Below are 25691 nucleotides of genomic sequence, written 5' to 3'. Positions count from 1 at the left end.
GGCAGTACGTCGACAATGTGTTTTTATGCGAGCCTCAAAAACACGTTTTCATGCGGGGGGGTATATGTCGTTGCGCTTTGAATGAGGTCAGAACAAATGGCGACATTAACAGTTTAAACAATGTGTGCGTCCGAATTCTACACTGTGTCGACACTTTCCCCTAAAAAAGGCACGTAAATGTATCCGCAATTTGGGTGGGTAAAACTGGAATATGTATGACGAGATACTTAACGAATTACCATATGAAATCAAGAAAAATGAGCGCGTAGCCTGTAAAAAGACAAATAAAAAACGTTAACTTACTTCCTTAGAAGTGCGTTGATCGCATGCTCGCTTATCTCTTACACGCCTTACAGCCACTTTATGACCTGGTGCGTCTAGACAGGGATGGGGGCAAGGGGGCAAAATGGGCGGAGAGAAGAGCTAGGTCGAGAGCAGCCCAGGCCTGCAAAACAAGCGTGCCGGTAACGTCGTGGGTATTTCTCAATGAAACTGTTGGCCATACTACCAAATATTTTTTGAGTCAATTGGCGCCGCCGAACAAAAAATCCAACCATGTTGGATTATACACTATGTGAATCAATCACAGGCAGGGACTGCTAAGATTTGAGGCTATTTGATTTGATTGATACAAATGTATTTATTATATTGTTCACACTATTTGAACTTAAAACTAACAGATCACAGTCTTTCTTTTTTGTTCATTGGAAAAAATAAAATGCTCCCAGAATTTAAGACAAAAGGATAATAACATAACATAAATAAATATACTTCAGATATACATCAGCAAAGAAATATCTTATACACTTGATTAGTAAATCATGCTTTCTTGCATTCTTTTAATTTATTTATTTTTAATTTGAAGAAAAGTGACATTTCAATAAAAGGGCAAGAAAATATGATGTACAGCATTGGCAATTGTACTAGAATTTCAAGACAAACAAAATCAAATAAACTAGTTATCCTTTGTAATATGGGCTAGTTCTCATCAAACTAGACATGATCCACTAGAGGAACTGTGGTCAGCAGGATGTTTCACAGGGGTAGAATGACGTCTTCCCTGTACAACAGTAGCTAGAAGAGGACTGCTAAGAACTGGTTCATCATCTATCATTTTAGCAAGGTCTTTGAAGTCGACATTATCAATTTTAACAGGAGAACCATCTGAGCCAGATGTTGAGCTGAGTGCCCCAGCCTCTTTAGTTTTCCGAAGCATAGCACCAACCCAACCAATACCCATTTTTCTGAAGTCGCCCTCAACTTCATCGGCTGATGAACATAAGTCAACAGGAGACATCAGTATATTAGTCTTCCAGCCCCTTGAACCATTAGAGCTAGAGTTTTGACTTTGAACTGATACAGTGTTAGTTTCTTTACTAGCTGATATATCAGACTGTTCTGTCCCTGATTTCACAGAACTCAGATCAGAATCAAGACTATTTTTTAAAGATGAATTTGAATTTGACCTTTGATGTTGCTTGTCTTTCTGCTTAGCCCAGACAAAAGGGCTTGTGAGAAGTTTTCTGCGCATAAGTTCTGCAATTACATCAGGTGGAGTGCCTGGCGTTGATGGTCGAGACATAAGATGGAGTGGAGAAGCAAATCCAGGTTCCGGAGATTCAACACTCTCTGGAAGGGTTGTTCCTAGTTCTAGGATCGTAGAAAGCTCATGAGGCTCTGTAGGACTAGAAACATTGCACCTGAATAACCAGATAAGACATAATTAACAGTAACTCCAAATACTGCAGTTGATAGACTAAACATTCCAGCAACTGATACATACCTCTCAATATTCTTCCAGAATGCTACAGGTGGTTTGGGTCGATTTTCACTTGGAAGTTCAATCCGTTCTTTTGGTTGATTATCTTGAAGAGAAGCTGTCATAACTGAAGGGTCTGTTGCCTTCTGAATCATTTGACTTTGTACATCAGCAAGCAGTTGCCTGACTGCTGTACCATAGGGATCAACTGACATTCCACTTATCTCACCAAATCTTGAAGGAAAAGCAATGTCCGCCCATTCCAACACTTGTGGAGGAGGACTCATGTACGTTGTGGAATCAAAATGCATAGGGCTCTTCGATTGGTTAGGGATAAATGATCTGTCACTCTCACTATGAGAATGAGAGTTTGAACTGACCACAGTTTCTCTTCTCACTTCTTCAATCATTTTTGTTAAAGCGGAAATTCTTTCATGGCATTGTTTTGTCATGTCAGTTAGTGTGGCATTATCATTGGATTCAGAATGTTGAAATGACTGATCTACCTCTGGCGCTATGTGAATTATATGATTGTCACTGCTAAAACTGTCAGGGCAATCAGTTATAGTAGCCTCTTGACCTTGACTCAAATCTCTACATTTTAAAGGCTTTTTATCAGCAAGAACTGCAAACCCTATGTCTGTCAAATTAAGGTCACTTTCATTTTCTGGTCCAGATTCATGAAAAATGGCAGAAGCAGGAGTTGACACTTCACTACAGCTAACATTTAGTCTGTCAATACTTTCTCTGCTCATGGCAAGCAGTCTGTTGATATACTGCTGAATTTGACTTTTGTTTGAACTATGGGCGTTTTTGAACTGGGGTTGTATGTTGGATTGAGCAAGAGCTATAAGAGCCTTTATATCTTCAGTAAGAGATGATATAACACGATCAGGAGGGCTTAAATAGGAAGTACTTGTGGATTCTGGTTGATCTTGCTTCTCTTTTTCTGCTCTCAGCTGTTCATGAGCAAGTTTTGCAGTTTTATCATCTCTTTTTGAACCATTCACTTTCTCTGCTTCTTGTTTCTCGCCTATCTTAGTTGATTTTGATGTTTTCTTAGATGTGACATTACTGAGAGGTTTAGATACTTTTGTATTGGATACTTCTTTTATCTTTTTCCCCTTTTTCTTCTTGATACTATGCTTTACCTCTTTGAGATTCTTTAAAATAGGATGGTTTTCTTCTTTCTCAAGATCATCTTGAACATTTTTATCACTTTCATTACTGGGTAGCTCAACCACTTTCACAGTTTCATCTTCTCTAGCACCATACCTAGATGAACTGCCCTCAGAAGAATCTTGCCCAGCTCCACACAGTTTTACCAGAACTTGAACACCATGAAGCGATAGAGATTTGCTGCCAGAACTACTATTTTCAGTTTGATCCATGACCACAGAGGAAAGAGAAACATCGAGGCTGTACTTCATGTTGTCTTTTGCTGGACTGCTGACAGGAGATTTGACAACTGATTTGGCTCGTTTGTTTTGCTTCTTCTTTACTCTTTGAGGTAACACTTCTGGAGGAACCAAAGGTGAAGAATTTCTAATATCTTGGAAATCTCCTGAGTGTGATGAATCAATTGTTATGCTCTCATGTGTCACAGTGCTGCAAGTAGAGGGAGAAACATGAGTTTCCCTTCTTGGTTGCTTCATACAGTCAGGAACTATGATGCTTTCATTTAAGTGCTTCACTTCAGACCGTTGTTCTCTCAGTTGCTGTCGTTGTAGAAAAACTCTTTCCTCCAGCATTTTGACATCTGAATCAGTTTTGTCGATAGATGTATTATTCTGGTTTCTTTGATATGAACCAATTGGTTGACTTAAAATAAAAGACTGTCTCTCATCATTAATTCGGCGAACAAGACTCCTCAATGCCGAATCCCTTTCCGTATTTTCTTGACGAGAGGTGATTGTTGTAAAATGTGGTGCAGGAGGAGGTGCCATTACAATAGAGCCTGTAGGGGAATAGTCATCTTTTGGAGGTGCAACTTGTTCTGTTTGTAAGTTTGGAATTTGCCACCTTCCTACATTCAGCCGCGGTGCACTGCCTGGTGTGTCTCCTAGTTGAGAGACAATTAAAGATCCATCTACAAAAATGACATAGAAACATCATGAGAAACATAAAAGCTCAAACAAAGACTCAGGTTATTCATCTAATTTGCTGGTTTTGAAAAGAAAATTACCTGGGGAGTCAGAGGGGGTTTCTGAAACACTGCTAGAGGGACTTGCTTCAACACCTTGCAGTAAATTTTCTACAGCACTAGTTAATTTTTCGTTTTGGGATTTACTCTAAGCACATACAAAAAAGGCAAACAATAAAATTAGATACAACCTAAGAGTAAGAATAGTTCTACTTTTCCTGAAATCAGGACTTTGAAGTGTTCTACCTGAATCCATGATTGAACTGGAGGATCTTTATATGCACTAATAGCTGCATTCTGTTTAGCAAGCATTGAAAGGTTTCCCATGATGTCTTTATAATCGCGTTGCACCTGTATCCGTTGGAGAGCCTCTTTACTTCTTAGTTGTTCCCTTCGAACTATGCTTGACTGTGCTTGACAGAACTTCTCAGCACAAAGTTCTCTTTTAGCTGCTTCATTAGCATTCAGCTGAAAAAAAAGAATGTACATGGGGTATTGGATCATCAGGGAGAATAAAAACATGTGAAAAGTTTGATAGATACATACCACTTCTGACTCCGGCACCTTTTCCACAATGCTTGATATCTTGCCATACTGACTTTGGTAACAACTAGTATAGTCATAAAGTTGGACATCAGAATGAGAAGTATTAGCCCTGAAACAAACATCAAATTTACATAAATATTTTAAGGTAAGTGCTAGGTGCCCAGCTAAAGCTAGAATTATCCCTGAGTAATATTTGGTAACCCTAGGCCTAACCATCACCAAGCTATAGATGCTTAAGTATGTTTTCCAATCAGCAACAGAATTCACAATAAAACTAATGCACGGTTTAGACTAGCTACGATTGTCATTTAATGGATACATTCTAGTGGGTTTTCGAGGCCTCTAATTGGCTGATTTTCAACTAGAACGTATCCAATAAATGACAATCGTAGCCAGTCTAAACCGTGCATAAAAACGGAAAATGCTGGCACATAAAACAAACTAGTTATGATTATTTTGAACAAAACATGTGTGACATATTTAATTGCATCCAAATTTTGTTAGTATTTGGTTGATTTTGATTAATCTTATATCCGGTAGAATAGATTGTGCGCTATGTGAATATGTAAAGAGACATACATGGGTCCAGATGGTTGAGTAGACTTTGAAGATTGAGAACTGTGTGGCACATTTCTTTGCCTTGTAGTATTCATGGAATCACCATGAGATGACACAAGAATAGATGATGGCTGTTTGCAGGGAGAATTACTGCCCATTCCCCGTTCATGAACAGTTTGAACTATGTCACCCTGGAAAAAGTAGCAGTCAGTTTAAGTACAGCATAGGCAAAAGTACCATCTTTTAAGGTTTTATAATTTTCTTGAATGAATCTTGCCTGTTCATTTTGACATTCAGTTTTAATCCCAAGTGGCAAGCTTTGAGCAGGCCATGATTTCTTTGGCCACTCAGGAATGGTGTTTTTACTGACAGTCTTTCCTATAATGCTACTAGGTACTGGAGCCATTACAGGAATTGGTGATTTTGGTGGAATACTGCAAAGAAGTTATTAATTTTAATAGATGAAAACGATAGAGAACAGGACAATAACATGTACAATCTGGCAATAAAATATTGTGGGCTTTATATACCTTTTAATGCCTACAGTTGACTCAGGTTTTGGTAAGGCCACTACAGCAGCTGAACGAGCTTCCTCAACAGCCCTTGTATTTAATAAATTTTGCCTTCTCTCTTCATCAGCTCGGCGTCGGGCTGCCTCTTCTTCTCTCAGACGGTTCAAAGCATCCTGTCCCCTTCTTTGGGCTGCAATTAAAGTCCTCTCCGATTCAATTTTTCGCAAATCATCCTCATTAGGCTGCAACAAAGTATTGAAGATAAGCTAATAAGTAAGTGATGTGAGTAATTAACCTAAAGAAACATATTTTCTTAAACATACCAAAGAAGCTGCATCTGTATGACTTTTACCAACATTCTGTATGGTGTTTTCATACTCAGATTGCAAAGATTTCAATTTGCGAACTTGCCACTGTTGTGTTTTTGCTTTTACCCGCTCTTGCACTATTCCAAGTTGTTTCTCTCGTTCACCACTGACTTTCTGACGTACAAGATTTGCTACCTCCTTCGACTGCTGTCTTACCTAAACAGATAAAAGTCACTTGTACAACGATATGTAAAATGCTGCAAAACTGTCAAGTATGAGAGTATACCATTCACAAAAGTATGAGAGGTTAGGAGATGAATGATTACCTGTTCGATGCGGAACAATCGTCGTCTATTCCGTTCTTCTCTTTTAAGCGTTTCGACATCCTTGAAAGATTTCTGGACATTTTTAAGACCACCTGATTTGTCGGGCATTCTGTCAAACACTAAAAATTGCCTTCCCTATGTTGACGCAAAGCTGGGAGCGACCATAAATATAACAGAGTCATACAAGAGAAAGCTTAACCCAACAAACAACGGGAACACTTTTCTTCTTTCATTCCTTAAGTTATCGCGGCTGAACGACTGAATTGCTGATTGGGACTGATTTGTTTGACAATTCATAACAAAAAACGGCACGATAATTTCAAATTTGTTGGTAGCCGGCTGTGTACCACTACAAACACAAGAACACAAGAATACAAATTTAATTCTTGAAGAAAGTTGTGTAGCATCAAATGTTTGCCAATTCTTATTTCATTTCTTGAGATTAAAATTACACTGTTCAATCTTTGAAAATATTTCGAGAGACAATCATTTGAATCGTAGTGCCTGCTTGCTAGTGTGTTGGCTGTGCTTGAAGAGCGGCTTCGTTTGTTGTTTATTTACATCCCTTTTTTTTTTTTTTTTTTTTTGTATTCATTTGCATCATGGCGGTCCATCAACATACATTTTTAAGTCTAAACTGTTTTTTAATGGGAGCATCATCATGTCTTGCTCTCCTATTTGTTCGAACCTTTCTTCATATTGCAGCATTAATGCCAGCTTTTCTGTGTATAGATTACCTTTACTTGAAGTCTTTTCTTGTAGATGAAGAATACAGGGTTTGTGCAGTACCTCCATGTTTGGATCAAAAGTTTGGAGTTTTATCTTCCTACTTGCATTTTTTGAACTTGACCTTTCTTTTTCTAGGTCGGGGTGCGCGCTACACTTCTAGGTCTTGTCTTTTCAATTGGTGTTGTTTTAGTCGACCTGGGTTCAAGTGCGCTGAAACCCATGGGAATGTAAGTCTTCATTTTTACCTATTTTTCCTAATCTGAAGTTTGTGTCATCAGATAACTGCAAATGTTTGCTTATTTTCAGATACACATGTTTTTTGTCAATGTTTCACTTCACTGAATTTCTTGCAATAGCTGTAACCAACCCTAAATCACTCTCAGTGCGATCATTTGTTCTTGACAATGGTTTAGAGTACAAGGTGGCAGCTATTGCATGCTGGATAGAATTTTTTGTGGAATTATATCTATTTCCAGGTAATGCAGTTAAATTTTCATGACCAAATTTTTTTTTTTATTGTATCTTGTAACAATTTTTTATACATTTGATTCTGAATTTTTTAGGTTTGAAGACTATGTGGTATTTTAGTGTTCTGGGATTTGTCATGTGTTTTTCTGGAGAATTTCTTCGGAAACTTGCCATGTGGACTGCCAGTTCAAACTTTAATCACGAAGTCCAAAGTGTTCATGCTGATGGTCATGTACTTGTGACTCATGGAGTCTATCAATACATGAGACATCCATCGTATGTTGGATGGTTTATTTGGTCCATTGGATCTCAGGTAAGTTCCATTTTACACTCAGTTAAGGTTGATTTACGATCGCAATGCAGCAAGCATAGCCCTGCTGCTAGTTCAAAAACAACACTTGGAAGGTCCTCCTCCACACCCCCTCACCCTGCCCAGCCTTACTTCAACATTGGCGTTGAAGATACGCTCGCGCTGCGATCATAAATCCCCCTTTATTTTTCATAACCCTCACTTATATAAACATACTGATAAAGTTTTTTCTTTGTTTATGTTCATTGTGGTTATTTCAGGTTCTATTAATTAATCCTATTTGTATAGTAGGATATGCTATAGTAAGCTGGTCGTTTTTTCGTGAAAGAATATTTTATGAAGAAATTACGTTGCTTAACTTTTTCGGCGCTGAATATCATGATTATCAACAGAAAACTGGGACCGGTCTCCCATTCATCAGAGGATACATTCTTGATGAAGACCATAGTACATAACTTCAAGATGGGAGAATATTTTTTTTCTACCATCAAGTTGTGGATCTGTTTGTTGTGTTTGTAATTTTTTTTGTGTGAAAGGGCATTTCTATTAGAAATTATCATCCTACTCATACAAAAAAATATTCCCTATGGTTAAAAACATTAACAACTCTGAAAATGGCTACAATTTACCTGATTAAAATTTCAATTTCATATCATTGTATTTTAGTGTATCTTTTCTTCAGACGACATCAGCAGAACTACAGTCTATTGTGAAGCATGATTGGCAAGAATTTAATTTTGCAGTCATTTAAATATTCTTTTTCTGTTGCTCCTTTAGACGTTTAATCATAACACAAATGTTAACAAAATTTTGGGACGAGTTCTATGCTGTTGAATGATAAATAACATTACTACTCTGCCTTGATAGGGAGGTAATCTCTCCTAATCAGGGTTTGTGCTAGTCTAGGTGTTGTGTGGAAGTCAGAAAAATTTGTTCTGGGTGTGGAAAAAGTTCAAGGGGAGCCAAATTCTTCTTGCTTATTTTAAATTAATGTTTTGTTGGGTTTGTACTCATTTTAGAGTCAAAATAGATTTATTTTGTGGCGTTTTCTTGCTCCAATGTGATTTCTAGAAATCAAGGGAAAATGTGAGGGAAACTAGAAATTTGTACCAGGTACGAACCCTGTTCTAACTGTTGTTTGGATTCAATGTAATTGTTTGATACTAATATCTGCACGGTTTAGACTGGCTACGATTGTCATTTATTGGATACGTTCGAGTGGGTTTTCGAGGCCTCTGATTGGCTGATTTTCAACTAGAACATATCCACTATATGACAATCGTAGCCTGTCTAAACCGTGCAATCAACTTGCTTAACCCATGTAAATTAAGTCAAAATTACATTGAATAACATAATCTGAATTGTACATATAGTTGTGACTAACTGACAGTGATGTCACCTACAATCTGACCAATTCTTGATGAATCTTTGTTTCTTGGAAACCTGTCATAATTTTTACAGCCATATGGTTTGCTAAGTTTGTTTTATGACTTGATCTAATAATTTAATAATTTCTGAAACAATTTTTGCTGAAAAGACACTGTGATATATTATTGGAATGGAGGTATTACTTTTTTTTTTCTTATGTGAACTAAAAAGCCAAATAATATGTTTATCAAATTTAACTGGATTATTCCTTTTTCGCCTTTTCCCTTTCTTTTGTTATCAACGCCATTCACACCAGTTCAAATTCTGTTCGAGGTTAAAGCGTAGGTTTTTCGCTGGGTCGTGCACCGTGGTACTCGTTGGGCCCCGTTGATGCGTGGTGGCGCGATAAGGTGCCGAGGACCACGTGCGACCCATACACCTTTGAGAAAGAGAGAGAGGGGGAACCGGTCTGTCGACTTGTCGAACGCAACCCTTACGTGCGGCCGCCCCGCCCCCGCCGGGCACTTTCCTTCACTCCCCCGTCCAGTCAGCCTAGCCGCCGCGCACCACCATGGCCATCCTAAGGACTTCCCTCCGCGTCCTCCTCGGTATTGCCTTGAGTTTAGCTCTGCTGGCACTACTGGTCCCAGCCCCGGCGGCAGCACAGCCCGCCCACCACAAGGGTAAGGGTGAGCATCCCCAATAATATTGCGCTTCACACAGGGAGGAAAACTATTGGTATATACACAGTACATACACCGAAGTAAGCTGCCACGCCGATCTGGTCGATGGCACCATAGTGACAATGAAATGAATTGTTATAGCCTTTTCTGACGGCTTCAAATATTATGAGCACTGACACTTCCTGTTTGAGTGGTGCCTGTGGTACACTTGTGCTCTTATGCTACTATTCCAGGCAAGGGGACCACGGTTGCGGGCCGCAAGGCGTCAGCCAAAGGACAAGCAAGGCACGCTACAGCGCCGCATCCAAAGGCCCCTGCCTCCCCTGCAGATGCAGGAGCTATCGGGGTAACGACAAATGCCGCAGAAGCCTCGGCAGAACCGACAGCGCCTGCTGCACAAGCAGATGCAACTCAAGCTTCCGTAGCTGAGTCCCTGGCGGCTGAAGCTACTGCACCAGCAGCTGGGAGTGGGGCGGGAGTCAGTGTGGAAGGAGGCGATCCCAGAGGAGATGCTAGTCTTTCGCCAGCAGATGCCTCACCTAGCCCGGCCTAGACCGAACTAAAAGACACCTCCATGTAGAACAACTGAGTTAAAATGTGAAATGGACATATTTTTTTAAAGACAGCAAAACAAAATTATGAGTAAGAAATCAATCCACAAGCAATTTTTTTTTCAGTAAACTGGTAGAAATTGAGTATGGAGCATGAATTTATCCTTGTCCAGTATCTGACTGTACTTTTGCTTAAGAAATCAGATTGAACTCAGCTCAGAACAGGAATGAAAAAAATAGGTACCACCCTTCTCCAGTGTGATTGTAGAACACTAATAAGTGCTAATTCGTTTCACCATCAGTCTCAAACTATACTTTCAAAACACGAACACACACTGACATGTGCTTACAAAAAATATCACAAGTGTTTCAAAACAAAAAGACATCTTACAACATTAATTGTAGATACATACTAATGTTTGCCAACATTTTGTTGGTCCAAGATGCACATTAACAGTGGTACAAAACAATAACAGAGAGATTACGAACAGAATGTAGCTGGCAGATGCAAATAAATTGAAAGAATATCATTTCTCTTCTCTAAGGCTTTCATGAAAATATCAATAATTGGGTTTTGCTTGATAAAATAGAACTATTAAGAGGAATAGAGACCTACCAAATTATTTACTTGTTGAAATGGAACAAAAATCAACACTCACATATTCTCATTGATAGCTAACACACAGAGGCAATAAACAACATTTAAACAAATTTGTGATAAATTTTCATGTTAATTATACCTAATAAATAAAAAGTCAAATTAATCATAAACATGTGAATAATGATCTTGGAACAATTGAATGTAGGCATCTTTTTCACTCTGAGTCATCTTAGCCACCAAATCATCGTTGATTTCACTCAGTGGGACAATTTTACCACCAACTGAAACCGTAGGTTCCATGTCATCATCATCAGAATCCATGGTTTCTGTAATGTCGTAAAAAGTTAGGTTAGATTTAAGGTATTCAGAGGTACATAATAAGTAAATGGTATTCATTGATCAACAAAACACATTTTTAAAACACTGACCAGGCTCGGTTTTTTCCACTTTGATGTCAATATCAATTTCTGATTTCATACCAAGGGCTGTGGCAGCTGAGATAGATACAGTGTTGCTTGGTGGTTCACTTGGTCTTTCATGTGCCAATAACACTGACATGATATCTTCCCCTGCTGCAGTGCTTGTCTTTCCAGAGTTTAATGAAGCTGATGATCTCTCTGCTGCAGCTGCAACTGCTGCTATATCAGGTAATCCGCTTTCCGAACGATCCTTCTGAAGAGGGAAAAAAATTATGATTGAAGAGGTATGGTTATTATTACTAATTTCAGAATTCTAAATTCTTGGATGAAAACTTACTGTAGGGTCACTTGATGACATGACGGTGCTTTCTACCATCCAGACTGGCCTTTCTTTCCTTGGAATTCCTGCAGATGTAGCATTGGGATCTTCATCACCAATAGTGACATCGACAGTTGCTTCTTCAACAGCAAAACCTTGACTTCTTGTAGCCTCCCCAGACCAATTTTCGCCAGAAGGTCTTTGACTAGATAATTTCTTAGAGTCAATCCTGTAAAGAGAAAAAAAAAGGTTTCCAACTCAAATCATTCAAACAAATGAATATATGCAAATAAAACAGAACTTAATAATAATGTAAGTTCTCAAAAAACAGTACAATGTTTATATACCAACCCCAAAAATGGAGCCGTGGCTCTTGGGGTGTATAGTAAAATCTAAAAAAATAATTTAAAAAATAAAATAAAATACATACCCTCTTATAGTGTTGATATCAACAGGCTCAGGTTCTAGGATTTCTGGTGCAAGCTTAATTCCCTCAACCTCTCGCAAGAGAATATATAAAGGCTCTAATTGCTCATTGAATTTTGCCAAAAGAAGCCGAGAGTCTTTTTTAGGCATAGCTGATTGGTCTTCTTCAACAACCTGACGACAATAGGTGCACCTAAACTCTCCTGTTTCCATGTCAAATAACTGATCAGCCTGTAAAAAGGTAAATGAGATAAAAAGTATGCTGAAATTGAAATTACATTTCAAGTCGTATGATGACAAGGAAACATAGAGTGATACCTCTAGATCGGTAAAAGTTTTCAAACAACCGGGACAACGGAAGCTGGCTCTACTAGTAGCGTCTCTTTCTTCAGTTTCCATGCGTTTACGCATCATATCTAATTTGTACTTCACAACATTTACGAAAGTCTAAAAATGCATTGACAGATAAGTTAGTGTAAGAACAAATCTACATCTTATGCATAAGCATGGTGTAAACAAATCAGAAATTTACCTTATAGTTGATAAAATAGTAATTAACCTTCTGTGCTTTTCCATCGGGCCCCGTTTCCATGCGAAGTCTAACTTGAATGAATTTATCCGAACGAAGTGTTGCTATACGAGCTCGTAACATTTTTCTTTCAAATCGTAACAACTCACATATATCATCCTCTTTCATACACGGATTTCTAACAAGCATGTCAACCATCAGAGAATCTTCAATACTGTAAAACCCACGAACCACTAATCGTGCTAACTGTTTGAGGCTGCTAGGAACCTCTGTCACTAGCCTTTCGTCCGACATGGTAAATTTGGACTAAAAAGGATCTACCTGTAACAAGAGAAAGAATATCGATTAAAAGATAATCAGCTAGCTTAATATTAACGTAATAAAGGAATCTTCTGTAAAATTAACCTCTTTTGAGCTAAGGGTTATGATGAAGATGTCCAGTATCAGAGGACCACTACATGTTGAGTTCAATTATGTGGAAAAAGTGCGATAAAATTTAGATTCAATGTGATCGCTCTTGAGACGAAAGAAACAAACTCGAAAAGTATTTATTTTTGACCCAAAGTTTGTATACAAGCAAAGTATGTCAGCAGGTGAGATTTTCAGAACAACCTAATCATGTTGACAATTCTGTAGTGACATAATAGCAATAGATTAGTTTGATAAGAATACCAATTTAAGTTCCTCCTTTCCTTAAATTTTTCTAAAACTAGTTGGTAAGAGTCCTGCTAATTCTTGTTCAGGCTTGTCAAAACAAATTGAACCCACCGCCCGCCAGCCAGCCTTCGGTCGATTATAGGCACTGCGGCAAGTGCATCTGGAAATAACTATTTTTACTTTCGTCTGCTACTGACGGCTATTGACAGGTGCACCTCACATTCAGAGTGCTTTCCATTTGTGTCGACCATAGTCGACCATGATCAACCATGGTTAACGATGGTGCTTTCCTTTCGAGTAGTGTTAGGAGTTGTAGGAGGCATAATACGAGAAGGCACCGGCTAGCAGACTCCGCGCGTCCTGTGAATCGGTGTGGACGTTACTTACAGCTTTTTCAAATTTTCCAGCAGAATCATTAAAATTGTCTTGTTCCATTGCCGTAAGCCGAGTACTATTATACTACGCAGCAGCGCAGGAAAGTGAAGATATAGTTCTGTCGATCTATTTGACGGTACGTGTACTTATGTGTTGGTTCGGGTGTACAATTGTCATTGTTTTAGGCTATGGTGGTAGTGCTTTCATAATGTTAAAATGCCATTTCCAACGTGCATTTTTACAGATGGGGGCTAATCTTAATAATATTGTTGCGATGAATGCACAAGAGCGCGGAATCTATCTTAATATGCCTTCGAGTAGCAGCAGCAGCGACTCAAACAGTGACGTAGGTTCAGTTCGTTCAGAATCAAGTTCTGATAACTCAATGTTTAGCTCTCAAAGTGAATCAGAAGAAGAAAGCGAAGAGGAGGAAATGGGTGAGATGTTTGCTGCCTATGAAGAATTGTTGTTTGGTGCCCCTCAAGCAAGGATTGAAAACTTCCTAGAGGTAGTTCATGAAAAGAGTGATGAACAATTTCGGAAAGATTTTAGACTTCATCGTGCTGTGGCTTATGACCTCATTGGTAAGGTGCCTTTGAAATTATATGCATTTGTTTTTATGTTGACATTCTATGTGTCTCTAGTGTAATTCTAATTATGCATTTTGCAGGCTCTTTGGATGCCAGTGGTTTTATCCCTAATCATCCTGAAGGCAAGGAGAAGAAAAGTGCTGAGCTCAGTTTCTTACTTTTTCTTTCACTGGTGAGCTCTGATGAAGTATTCAGAGAAACTGCAAATTTATTCGGATGTGGCACAACAACTGTGTTTAGAGTGATACGAAGAATCACTGAATGGATTCTTACCATTATGCCTGAGCATATTGTGTGGCCCAGAGGGGCAAATATTCAACAAACTGCTGATGACTTTGCTCGTAGAGCTGGTATTGAAAAATGTATTGGTGCAATTGATGGGTCTCACATATTTATTGAAAAACCTATTGACTATGGCAGGGTTTATTGGTGCCGCAAAGAGAGGTACTCTATTGTTCTTCAAGCTGTTGTAAATTTTGACATGTTGTTTACGAATGTACATTGTGGTGACCCAGGCTCCTTCCATGACACCCGTGTTCTGAGGAGATCGGAATTGTACAATACTGCAGAACGCAACCTTGAGGATCTCTTCCCCAATGAGACATTCCTACTAGGGGACAAAGGCTATGTTGGTGTTGGTACAAATTGGATAGTGACTCCCTTCAAAGACTTTGGCAATCTTACTGCTGAACAAATTGATTTCAATGTAAGAGTTTCCTCAACGCGCGTTGTAGTTGAACAGGCTTTTGGTATTTTAAAGAGTCGCTTCAGATATTTGAGAGGGATTATGAGACTAAGGGATGTCGGCTTTGCTGCAAGATTAGTTGTGGCTTGCTGTGTTTTGCACAATGTGTGTATAAGGAGTGGTGATGATGCGGATGATTTCATTCATGATGATGATGACAGTGGTTCTGAGGAAGGAAATGGAAGTGAAGGCAGAGATTCAGATGATGATGATATTGTTCCTGCCCCGATTCAGAATAACCGAAACCGAACTCGTGATCTCTTTGACCAAATGTATCCAGTTATTAGGCATGCAAACAATGTGTAGTATGTAGTATTTCTAGATATTTGAGGATGTGGAACCCTGTGAAAATTTGTATAGTTCTTACTTAAACTTGTTGAATTCTGGATAAAGCATTGGCATGTGTGACTGGAAAAAGACAGCAAATAACAAAACGCTACTTTTATAAAAATAAGAAAGTTTAATCATTGAAAACCTTCCAAATATTATCACTAATAAAACTTACTAATACTATAAAAACAAATGAAGAGAAATTAACATCACAGCACAGGTTAAAATGGCTATCACAACATTCAGTCTTACAAGAAAATACATTGACTCCTGAACCCTCGCCCATGTTGTTCAAGGATAGTCAAAGCATGTTCTTGTAAGACTGAACATGAATGACATCCATTCAACAATTTGGGCTGGGTTGCTATTCATACCACTAGTACTAATAATAAAAGTATAAATTCCAAAAACAATTGGAAATTATTGGCAGCAACATCAGAACTAATATTGTGTAAGAAAAAAAGGGATAAAAAAATTAAGATTATTAGTAGGAACATCACAGCACAAGAAAAAAATGGATCACACAACATTCAGTCTTACAAGAACATACATTGACTCCTGAACCCTCGCCCATGTTGTTCAAGGATAGTCAAACCATGTTCTTGTAAGACTGAACATGAGTGACATCCATTCAACAATTTGGGCTGGGCTCCTAACTTAAAACCTAAACGAATAACACATTACTTAAAAGAAGTTGAAAAGTTAAAAAAAAAAAGTTAGTGCTCTGCTGCAATTAGCATGTTTTTCAGCAATACAAGTCTTTCCTCCTCAATCTCTATCAGTCTCTTCATTTGCTCCTCCTTCCTCTTCTGTATCAATTTCTTCTGCTCATATTTATTCCTCACAAATTTCAACCTTTCCTTTTCCACTTCCAATTTCTCCCGCTTGAAACCCATTACTTCAGCCATGAGAGCTACTTTCCTGACCTCCTTCTCTTGACGTAATTGATGGCGCTCATCTGACCGTTTTAAGTAATGAATCCATTGATTTTGTAGCGTATTTCTCACCACAGCGTGGCGAGTGCCACTTCCATGAGCAGTCTTTGGTTTCTTGCGATACGGCTTCTCAACAGCAGCCTGGCCTGATGACTCACCGTTGTTGGTAGGAGCCAGGGGAGAGCTGACTTTATGCACAGCGTTTTCTGGGATCTCAATGGGATCCTTGAGTTTGGAGAGGAGATCTTCCATGTATAGTTCAGAAGGTGTGTAATTGGCTGGTGCACCACCAGAAGCATGCGCAGCACTTTTCTTTGAGGACCTAGTCTTATTTAGGTTGAAATACTTATTACGGCACTGAGTCCCATCAGCGCCAGCACCCAGCTCAGTGGCAACTTCACGCCAAAATGCTGTTTGGTTTTTGCTTTTGTCTGTTGCTTTCTTGGGGACAACGATGTCCAGAAGCTTTTTGGCTAAATTTTCCGGCCAATGAAAGGTACCCTCTCCAACAGCACCTTCAGCCTTCGATGGTTTTCCTTGGGATTCACTCGGTGCTGATGCAAAGACCTGAGATGATGAAGAACTGCTTGCCTGAGAAGAAGCTTGAGATGATGAGGGCTTCGGTTGAGGCGGCTTTGAGCGAAGCTGCACCTGTCCCAATTTAATGAGACGGGTTATCTCCTCCCTTGTCAAAATCATTGGTCGCTGAAAAGATAATGGCTGGATGAGAACATTGAAACGAATTGGATAAGGATCATTTCTGTAGAATGAACTAAATTCTAGAGTTCACAAAGACCTATAACCTTACTACCACAATCTACAAACAATTGCATTATTTTCTACGTTCTCTTACCTCAGTCATTTGAATATTCATTTTGAATAGGAAATAAGGTCTCAGTGCAGTGAAAGAACTAAGAATTAGGTCTCCTAGCTTCGAAAATTCGGCAAAATATTCGCTGAATGGCTCTCGATGTTAAGTTGGACTTTTGTGTGGCTTGCTCCTGCTCGTGCTTTTTCGCGCCGAATCTCTCTTCTTTTTCTTCATTTCTTTACGAACACCACGCTCGAGGGCGTCGTTGCCTGTAGTCGACTATCGTCAACAACTACGCCGAATGAAACGCAAGGCAGAGCGACCATAGTCAACCATGGTCGACTATGGTTACAAATGGAAAGCACTCACAACAGACAACAGGAGGGGAAGAAGGGAGATTTTCAGTCAGATGGCTTGATCGAGTTTCGAAACAAAAACATTAGAACTGTTGTTCTTTAAGTTCTTTATCCCTTACCTTCTTTGAAGTATGTTTCATTCTACCTCTAAAACCATGCTGGACACTATTCGAGAAGCTAAACTTCAAAGTCCTTTCATTCTATTTGTAGGTAATGATAATCATGAGCAGCATGCTTTGTTGAGGTTACTCGTATATATTCTTATACATGGCTGAATTGTAAACTGATTTATATCCAGGTCACACTACTGAGCCTCCAGCATCAAGAACTTATGTATGCGACTCATTTCATCCCCTACCAGACTGCACTGACCAGAATGGATCAACGCTATTTCTGTCCCTAGTGAAATCATATGTCATATCATCTGAGCATCCTACTCATGTTCTTTGTTGGGAAAGAAAAACATTGCGTCAATTACAACCCTTGGAGATGCAAACGCCAAATTTGTGTGTTCATGATTGCCTTGCCGATTTCCACGGCTGGATTAATCCTGGTATGTAATCAAATGATGTTTCAGATAAGCTGATTTTCTATTATTTATTCCTTAACTTTGTTTTAAAATGCATTTGCCTTGAATTGTTGTTGGAATGGGCACTGGACGCATTTTTTAATTTGACAGAGGATGGGGACTAACTTGTTTGTTTCTCCGGAAGCACCCCCTCCTCCCGATTATTGAAAAGACTTCGAGGTGTCAATCAATGTTCTTACTTAGGCATTCTCAAGAGTATAACCATGGTACTGTTGTGTCTTTTCAACACCAAAACAACCCATTCACACCATTTTTCCGGCGTAAATATTATAAAATATATTATAAAATATTACAATATTAGCAGACGTCTGGCGGACTTCTACTAGACTACGGTCTAAATCAAATCTATTTTGTGACCAAAAAGACGTCTACATAGATGTCAGTTTAGTCTAAGTCTAGATTAGACCTCTAGCATGCTAGAGGTCTACTCAATGAGACACTTCACTTCTGGCTGGGAATTCTTGTGTGAAAGAAAAAATCACTTCATTTTAGATCAAAGGCAAAATGGATTCATCAGCACCATTTGTAAAAAGTTACCAGCCAACTGCAAGGAAATAAATCTAGTTATTGATTCACTGTCAAACCCGTTCTTTACTATTGGCCTTGGGGTTTGCTTACAAGAATTACAGCAGATAATTAATTCTTGTATAGATAACAGTAAGTACTCTGTTTGAAGCTCTATTCTAATTCCATGCTTTTTTTCTTCTATTAAATACACATCTTTCAAGAATTAATCAATGTTTATTTACCGTTCAGGTCCTAAAATTAATCAGCTGCTTTGTTTTGTACATGGGGATATGATTCCTTGTGGCGCTTCATCAATTTCACATGTCAAACACCTAGCTAGCACAGTGGTAGATTTAAATAATCAAATAGCTCGCATAACTCATCGGAAACCTGGTGGTCACGTTGAAAGAAAAGTAAGTATCTCTTTCTACATGTTCTGTGACTAGAATAAGAGATATGGAATGTTAATTAATTTTAAACTTTTAGGAAGAGCAATTTATGTTGTTATCAAATGGTCAATTCCACACACAGCCAATTGTTGGAACTGGCAAAGGTATGGGTTCACCCAATACTACCCTGCCACAAGATGTGGCCAGTTTTCGTGTCAGTCTTAGTGACAAGGAGAAAGAGGATAGGAACAAGCTTATTCTTCCCTACATGCGGTTTGTAGTCATAAGTCTTTTAAATCTTGTTTCACATACCTAATTTGGCTATAATTTTTACCAACCTCTTGATTCTGTTACCTGCAGTACTGTTGACAACCCACCAGAAGAGGGAGGAGGAAAGGTATTTTATCAGCCTGATGCCGTTGATGACTGGGATGATGAAGACCCGGATGATGATTTGGATATTTAGAGTGACATTTGAGGTAATAAACAATAAACGCCATCAGACAAACAATCAAAAATATATTTTTTGTTTTAAAAACAACTTATCAGTAAATTCATTAGTGTAACTTTTCTCTTCACATATAGTGTTGGTATTACAAAATATTCACCCCAAAAGAGATCTTTGGAAATATGTAAAAGTACTAATTGTAAGACTTAAGGAATAGACTCTATTTAAAGAAGAACATAGGGCTGTATGTGGTTACATGTTGAAAGAGCAATTAAGAAAACAATGTTAACGCTATGCAGTTTGGTCCCAATGATGCCATTGATTCGGAGGTGAAGTTGATAACATAGTCCAATTAGACAGCACGTTTTCAAAAGATGCAGTATGTCTAAAGAAGTTTTCACTCAAATTTTAAACTGAGAATGTCAGAGTCTTTGAATATACTTAATATCACTTGAATACAAAATATTAAATCAATCTTACTAAAGTAAAGCTTACTGAATACAGTATACTGTACTGAAAATCACAGATACAGCTTAGTTGCATAAATTTGCTAGTAGAGGACTTTCATAGACAAATATTTTTTTAAAAGTGCAATTGTATACAAAAAAACGTAGTTTAAAATGCACATGAAAAAAGAAGAGACAGCAGGTGGGGAGAAGAATGTGTCTATAAGGAACACAAAACAGCTTCTAAAGAGTTATTAGATTAATATTCATATAAATGCAGTCATATGGTGATAAAAAATTAAACAAGAATAGGTCAACTTTGTCCAATTGGAATGCATTCATATTGAAACACTAGGTAAGCTTGCTGAAGATGTAAAAGATTTGAATCATCTCAGAGTTATACTTACTGATAAGTAGAAGTCTCTTTCAATTCTTGTTTTGAGTGGTCAGTTTTTTAACTCTGAATTAACTTGCAGGACAGATACCTTCACCAATACAACAAAATACATGGTGCAATAGTATGGCATCAAGAACTTGCTTAGATCCTTTATAAACTCAATCTGCTTCACTGCATTCTTTCCCTCATTCAGAAAAAGATATCTTAAAACTTACTTCATATGAAGTTTTCAATCTATCATTAACATGCGCTCAAAGACAGCACATCTAATCACATTTTGTCTCAGGAAGTACACATTTTGGCTCATTCAGTGACAAATTAAAATAATACTCAAGAGAGGCGGAAGTAAACATCTCACATTGAAAAACGAACAATGGATCTAAAACCGATTGAGGATAAATTACAGAGTGGTGGATGTTACAGCACTTACACCATACACAAATACAGTAGGAGGAAGATCATTGGTGAGTTTAGTAACAAGGTCTAAATATTCTGCCTGTAGCATACTGTAATCTGCATGTCCTGGGGCAACTGCAGGTGGAGGGGGCAGGTAAATAAACAGGGCAGCGGTTTGTTGTGACTGCTTTCTTATCATTTCATTGACACTGAAATAGAAGAATTTTATTACAGTCCAAGGGCTCTGCATTTTGTGTGTCAACTGAATTAAGGTACTTAGATACTTGGGGAAAATAGAAAAATGAGTTAAGTTTTTTTCCTCTCATATTTACCTAGATATGTAATCCTGAGACTCCTGCTTTGATGTAAAGTTATCCATTGCTGTTGGCAAAACTGTACCACCTGATCTTTGAAGACATTGGAGTTTTTCAGTCCAACCATCCACCTGTAAAGAGAATAAATGTAGGAGAAAACATGAAATAAATAATATTTATATTATTGGATATTAACACATTCCAGAAAAAAAAACATTACATAGCATAAGAAAAGCTTACACAATAAATAGTACCTTTAAGACAACATGTCACTCAGAGAAAAGTTTAATGAATGAACTTCTATTTACCTGGTAAATACTAGCAGTGATGCGAAGCTGTTGAAGAAGCTGCCGCAAACGATGTTCATTGTTGCGACGTTGATTCCCACATTCTAAAAGGTAGACCCTGAGATTTAAATGCTTCCATCCAGGAACCTGATAAACATTTTAAAGTTAAAACCCACAAGTAACAAAACTAATCTGAAATGATTTTCTTTTAAAACATTGACATATAAAAAATTCAAACCATGTTTAATATGCAAGCTAACTGCAACATGAATAGACTGCTGGTGTCAAATGGGTCATCATCATCAGGAGTAAAAAGATTTATGGGCCACACATCAATATGCTTGAACTGCCCAGTCCTGAGGGATAATTTAGTAGATTGGTCACTTAAAGATCCAAATTTTAGAATTTTGTCATCACAAAACTTACTTTGTAACTGCCATTTTGTCGAGTTTATGGAAGTGCCTACAAATACATAGGTTTTTCCTTAGCTTCAGGACATCGTTAATCATCCCTACATACTGTTGTTGATCAATGAACCTTGGTTGATGTTCTCTCGTTCTCAGTTCAAATAATTTTCCACTTGTGGAGCTGGAGACTGATACATTATCAAAGTCCCTAGTTTTGTAACGTGATTGTGTCCTACAGAAGTAAAAAAATTAGCATGCAAGATTTGATTACAAGATTTCATTAATAAAAACTGATTTGGTACCTCTCAAAGAAATCCACAGGCTCTTCTTCATCATAGAAACCTAAAACTATGGTATTTGGTTTCATGGCACCCATACCAGACAAACGTATCAGATGCTGTAGTCCCTCTCTGATAGATGGGGCAACTGTCAGCTCAATGAAAGCTTTTACCTTTTTTAAAAAAGCAGATAGGGGTAGGTAAGTTAAAATATGAATGCCTAACACATTGATAGAATTGGTAGATTGTAACATTCTTATTTTTAGTAAGAATAATAAATGGGCCAAAGTCTCACTGCAGCTGACAAATCCAATACACTGTCATTGGAAGGCAGTTCGCTTGGTAAAGGGTTACAAAATTCATAATTTGTACATCATACCTTCAGGTGGTCAACAATTGATAACCAGTGTGTGTATTCCTCCAAGGTTGGATCAGCATCTAATGTTGTGAAATCACCAACTTTAACATGGCCAAGCACATAAAGTCCACCCTTCTTTAAATCATTGATGAAATGAATCAATGGGCACGCAGCACGAGGGTTGTTCACCAATAACAACATCTGAGGACGCCAAAACTTCACATGATCTTTGCGTGAATCCAACATCAACAAATACTTGCGAACCTAACAAATAACAACACAGACAAATATTTTGAAGCTCTAGAAACTGAGAGTTTAAAGGTTGTTGGAGAGTTCTGCATAAAACACAACCTAAACTCTCAACAATAAAAATAAGATTGAAAAATAAAATTACCTGATGAAAAATAAGTGCTTGGGAAATTGAACCCCAATCAACATTTCTTGATGGAGAAAAGAAATGGAGCATCAGAAAAAGGAGAAGACAAAGAAGAATACTTGACGATGCATAAATTGGATTGATGACAAACATCATCACTATTGTTCCCAACAAGCCAATCAGTGCAGTGTGCCAAGAAAACCATTTGAATGATGGCCTGCAACCAAATTATATCACGCACAATGCATTAACAGGCAGATAAACCTTTTGTTTCTAGTCGGAAAATTGCTTCCACTATTAAAGCTGACAAAATTCAACTGTTTAAAAATAACTTTGCTTTTACCTGAAATTTGGTGCAGATGCAAGTTCCAATCCCAAACATGCCATATTAGTTGCAAGGTATGACAACAGAAACAAAACTGAGTTTATCTGAGCAATTAAATTTAAGCTGCCAATCAATAATATACCCTCTACTAAGGCCCAAGACAGAAAAACAGCCATAATGGGATTACCACTCCAAACACCACGGGAAACAAATTTTAACAATACACCTGGAATGCAGATAAATTTACAACAACTCATATAAAGACAGGAAAATTAAAGGTTGATAATAAAGTTATTTAAGTTTATCACATACATACCAAACACATTATCTTTGGCAAGGGCCTCAAGGACACGACTGGATCCAATAAGATTACTGAGGCTGGCAGAGAATGTAGCTGTTAAAATTCCAATAACCACAAATGGAGGCCACACATTAATTGGCATCATGAATAAGTAATTGTTCTGAAGCAGAAAACTGTTACATGATGCAGCTGTTAAGACAGCAAGGGCAAGATATACCACAAAAGTGAATGCTACAGCAGACAAGGTTCCTCTAGGAATACTTCTAGCGGGTTCTTTCAGTTCACCTGGGAACAAAGAACCACAAAATGGACACAAAAACATGATTATAAAGAAAATAGATGACAGTAAAGTTTGTACTCCACATGTTAACCAGTACCAGACATATTTGCTCCAGCCATTATTCCTGTGACACCACTGAATAGAACTCCAAAGACAGAAGCAAACTGCGTCCAATCACCACTTGGAGTTGTATAATCCCGACCAAAATGTGGCCAGGTATTACTTTTCAAGGTATTAAAGTTTAGACCAGTAAATGTGCCATTGATACGGAAAGTTTCATTTTGAACCAAATGATTGGAGTCAGGAAGCGCAACCTGCCAGAGGAAAGGTTTTTCAATACGACAGCAGCTAAATGGCTAAACAGATAAAAAACCAATAAGGCAGGAAAAGACTTACCTCCATAGGGTCCATAACAAAAAAGCTGACCAAAGTGGATAGAATGCAAACACACACTGTGGCTAATATGATTGCACTTGTTTTAGCAAACATGCCAGCTCCAATTAAGCAGACTCCGAGGTTGAGAATATTTAAAACAGTGCAGTATAAAAACCTCCACCATGTCCCATCTGGCAGCAAGCCTCCATTTTCACCAACCATGTAGCCTTTGGAAAACAAGAGCATACAATTACAGGGCTAAATGGGACTTCATAGTTAATTAAGAAATAAACTCTTCAGAATTCATGTACCTGAAGGACCAAAATTTTGCATAATTCCTTCTGTGCAACCAGTAATGTAGAGTGCACTGCTCACAACATTAGCAAAGAAGAACAGAGTTCCAATAGCACCTCCGAATTCAGGACCAAGAGTTCGACTTATCATAACTGATTTTGAAATAGGATAAGATACTACATAGAAAGGTAGGCCTTATTATAACAATATGAGTTCTACAGAGCTCTGCAGATAAAACAATGAAATACAACTCTATTTTTTTTAAATGTTAACAGTGTATATAATAGTAGTTTTGTGAAAAGGATACAATATGCGCCTCCTCCCTCCACGGCTCCATTTGTTGAAATAGCACAGATAGATGCAACAGTAAAGACAAGAATTTTGTATGCTATTAGAAATTGCAAAAGGGTCATCAGTAGTCCAGCATTCCCGACAATGAAACCTATTCAAAAGGGAGACAATCAAATACTTTTTGTTCAGGTTTTTAAAATTGAAACTTTTAAAATTGTAAGGAAACATTAAGTGAAGTCAATGTAGATATAAAATCTTACCAACACGCAGAAAGAGAAGAGCACTGAACATAGACAGGGCAACAGGGCTGAATACACCAGCAAAGGTACCTAAAGTTCGGCTTGGATCTGGATTCATAACTCCAAATTCAATATAGCCATCTCCACCAACATTAGCACTGGATGAAGATCCTGACATACCAAGTATGTTCTGCAATCCACTAAAAAAACGGTTTTTTGATAATAGAGGTGCTTTTTCCCGCGATCTCACATTCCTAGGGGATTCGGCCGATGACTCAGTATCAGCATTAGTTGATCCAATATCAGGGGCCAGCATTGTGACCTCAAGCACTGAATTGAAAAGAAGAAAAAAACATCCATGTATAAGGATAGAGTCTTGTATTACCCTCACAATAATTTTTAAGGGCAATTAAAATTAAAGTTTTTTGACAAGTGCTAAGTTGACAGCCATACAGTAAAACAATACGGACCAAGACAGAACAAAACAGAGCTATAAACATACATATCAATTACCGGAAGACTAAATGAGATTAACATTTTTACCTGAAGGTTCGAAATGTGAAGTTTGAGATGAATGCCTCTATGTTGCTGCTTTTTTATATATTGAAAGAGAAAGAGGGTGTTGCTGTCAGATTTTCAGGTTATGAGTCATGATTGGCCGCCTTATCCTTTCTCCTCAACAAAATCAGAATTAACCAAAACTATATGAAGAAACTTATTAAGGGAAAGACCATTGTGAAGCAGTGAATTTTTCGTAATGACCTAAGTTAGTTCCGTTACAGTGTATTTTGAGACAAAAGCGAACAATAACACAACACAACACAACACGAACACGTCTGTCATGGGACCGATTTCCCTGGGTATGGCAAATTTAAAGGAGCTCCTCCTTCAGTCTTCAGTCAGCAGCCGACACAGATTGCAATCATCTCAGGAGATCTCAGAGATCTCCTGCCTCCTGTTTGGGTGGACGGCTTAAAATTTGTCCCTAGTTCAAAGAAGATACTTTCACTGATGACAAGTGTGTATAGTAATTTTAGAAC

The 25691-nt window shown here is 38.1% G+C and overlaps 8 protein-coding genes across 11 annotated transcripts; 4 read left to right on the top strand and 4 right to left on the bottom strand.

Moving 5' to 3' along the window:
* Positions 1–615: 615 nt before the first annotated feature.
* On the bottom strand, positions 616–6569 carry LOC113211404 (uncharacterized). The gene is made up of 10 exons (XM_026429771.2): positions 6153–6569; positions 5842–6042; positions 5537–5760; positions 5284–5440; positions 5028–5197; positions 4449–4557; positions 4149–4370; positions 3945–4050; positions 1784–3848; positions 616–1700 (listed from the first exon to the last, which is right to left on the bottom strand). Exons 1-10 carry the CDS (start codon positions 6258–6260, stop codon positions 989–991), a joined length of 4074 nt encoding a protein of 1357 aa, XP_026285556.2. The 5' UTR covers positions 6261–6569; the 3' UTR covers positions 616–988.
* Positions 5646–9284, top strand: LOC113211424 (protein-S-isoprenylcysteine O-methyltransferase). Of its 2 annotated transcripts, none has more exons than XM_052263979.1 (5): positions 5646–5791; positions 7017–7108; positions 7188–7357; positions 7445–7662; positions 7920–9284. In XM_052263979.1, the coding sequence occupies exons 2-5, from the start codon at positions 7101–7103 to the stop codon at positions 8112–8114; spliced, it is 591 nt and encodes a 196-aa protein (XP_052119939.1). In that variant the 5' UTR covers positions 5646–5791; positions 7017–7100; the 3' UTR covers positions 8115–9284. The 2 variants fall into 2 exon arrangements, with proteins under 2 accessions (XP_052119939.1, XP_026285575.1); XM_026429790.2 differs by lacking the exon at positions 5646–5791 and adding an exon at positions 6713–6928.
* A 252-nt stretch (positions 9285–9536) lies between these two features.
* Positions 9537–10405, top strand: LOC113211434 (60S ribosomal protein L22-like). Of its 2 annotated transcripts, none has more exons than XM_026429807.2 (2): positions 9537–9710; positions 9944–10405. In XM_026429807.2, exons 1-2 carry the CDS (start codon positions 9599–9601, stop codon positions 10261–10263), a joined length of 432 nt encoding a protein of 143 aa, XP_026285592.1. In that variant the 5' UTR covers positions 9537–9598; the 3' UTR covers positions 10264–10405. The 2 variants fall into 2 exon arrangements, with proteins under 2 accessions (XP_026285592.1, XP_026285587.1); XM_026429802.2 differs by having other exon boundaries at positions 9539–9716.
* A 146-nt stretch (positions 10406–10551) lies between these two features.
* LOC113211415 (general transcription factor IIE subunit 1) lies at positions 10552–13348 on the bottom strand. The gene is made up of 7 exons (XM_026429779.2): positions 12961–13348; positions 12559–12876; positions 12345–12473; positions 12031–12257; positions 11619–11829; positions 11291–11534; positions 10552–11188 (listed from the first exon to the last, which is right to left on the bottom strand). Exons 2-7 carry the CDS (start codon positions 12847–12849, stop codon positions 11022–11024), a joined length of 1269 nt encoding a protein of 422 aa, XP_026285564.1. The 5' UTR covers positions 12850–12876; positions 12961–13348; the 3' UTR covers positions 10552–11021.
* A 133-nt stretch (positions 13349–13481) lies between these two features.
* On the top strand, positions 13482–15380 carry LOC113211483 (uncharacterized). Its single transcript, XM_026429864.2, has 3 exons — positions 13482–13723; positions 13832–14171; positions 14258–15380. Exons 2-3 carry the CDS (start codon positions 13832–13834, stop codon positions 15226–15228), a joined length of 1311 nt encoding a protein of 436 aa, XP_026285649.1. The 5' UTR covers positions 13482–13723; the 3' UTR covers positions 15229–15380.
* LOC127748837 (uncharacterized) lies at positions 15363–17318 on the bottom strand. Its single transcript, XM_052263978.1, has 2 exons — positions 17041–17318; positions 15363–16892 (listed from the first exon to the last, which is right to left on the bottom strand). Exons 1-2 carry the CDS (start codon positions 17059–17061, stop codon positions 15969–15971), a joined length of 945 nt encoding a protein of 314 aa, XP_052119938.1. The 5' UTR covers positions 17062–17318; the 3' UTR covers positions 15363–15968.
* Positions 17319–17361: 43 nt separating this feature from the next.
* LOC113211477 (elongator complex protein 5) lies at positions 17362–19357 on the top strand. Of its 2 annotated transcripts, none has more exons than XM_052263977.1 (6): positions 17362–17560; positions 17653–17907; positions 18436–18600; positions 18700–18863; positions 18937–19112; positions 19200–19357. In XM_052263977.1, exons 2-6 carry the CDS (start codon positions 17844–17846, stop codon positions 19303–19305), a joined length of 675 nt encoding a protein of 224 aa, XP_052119937.1. In that variant the 5' UTR covers positions 17362–17560; positions 17653–17843; the 3' UTR covers positions 19306–19357. The 2 variants fall into 2 exon arrangements, with proteins under 2 accessions (XP_052119937.1, XP_052119936.1); XM_052263976.1 differs by having other exon boundaries at positions 17362–17564.
* On the bottom strand, positions 19339–25529 carry LOC113211466 (solute carrier family 12 member 9). The gene is made up of 16 exons (XM_026429839.2): positions 25195–25529; positions 24673–24981; positions 24429–24563; positions 24139–24273; positions 23849–24054; positions 23550–23766; positions 23188–23457; positions 22890–23097; positions 22565–22763; positions 22192–22434; positions 21837–21985; positions 21554–21766; positions 21366–21483; positions 21149–21274; positions 20859–20971; positions 19339–20735 (listed from the first exon to the last, which is right to left on the bottom strand). The coding sequence occupies exons 2-16, from the start codon at positions 24965–24967 to the stop codon at positions 20531–20533; spliced, it is 2832 nt and encodes a 943-aa protein (XP_026285624.1). The 5' UTR covers positions 24968–24981; positions 25195–25529; the 3' UTR covers positions 19339–20530.
* Between the last annotated feature and the right edge of the window lie 162 nt (positions 25530–25691).

The sequence above is a fragment of the Frankliniella occidentalis genome, unplaced genomic scaffold (assembly GCF_000697945.3).
Source record: "Frankliniella occidentalis isolate FOCC.00 unplaced genomic scaffold, Focc_3.1 Scaffold15, whole genome shotgun sequence".
NCBI classification, from domain to species: Eukaryota; Metazoa; Arthropoda; class Insecta; order Thysanoptera; family Thripidae; genus Frankliniella; species Frankliniella occidentalis.
Note: the sequence above shows the minus strand (reverse complement) of the source record. Positions and strands in the feature narration are given on the sequence as shown.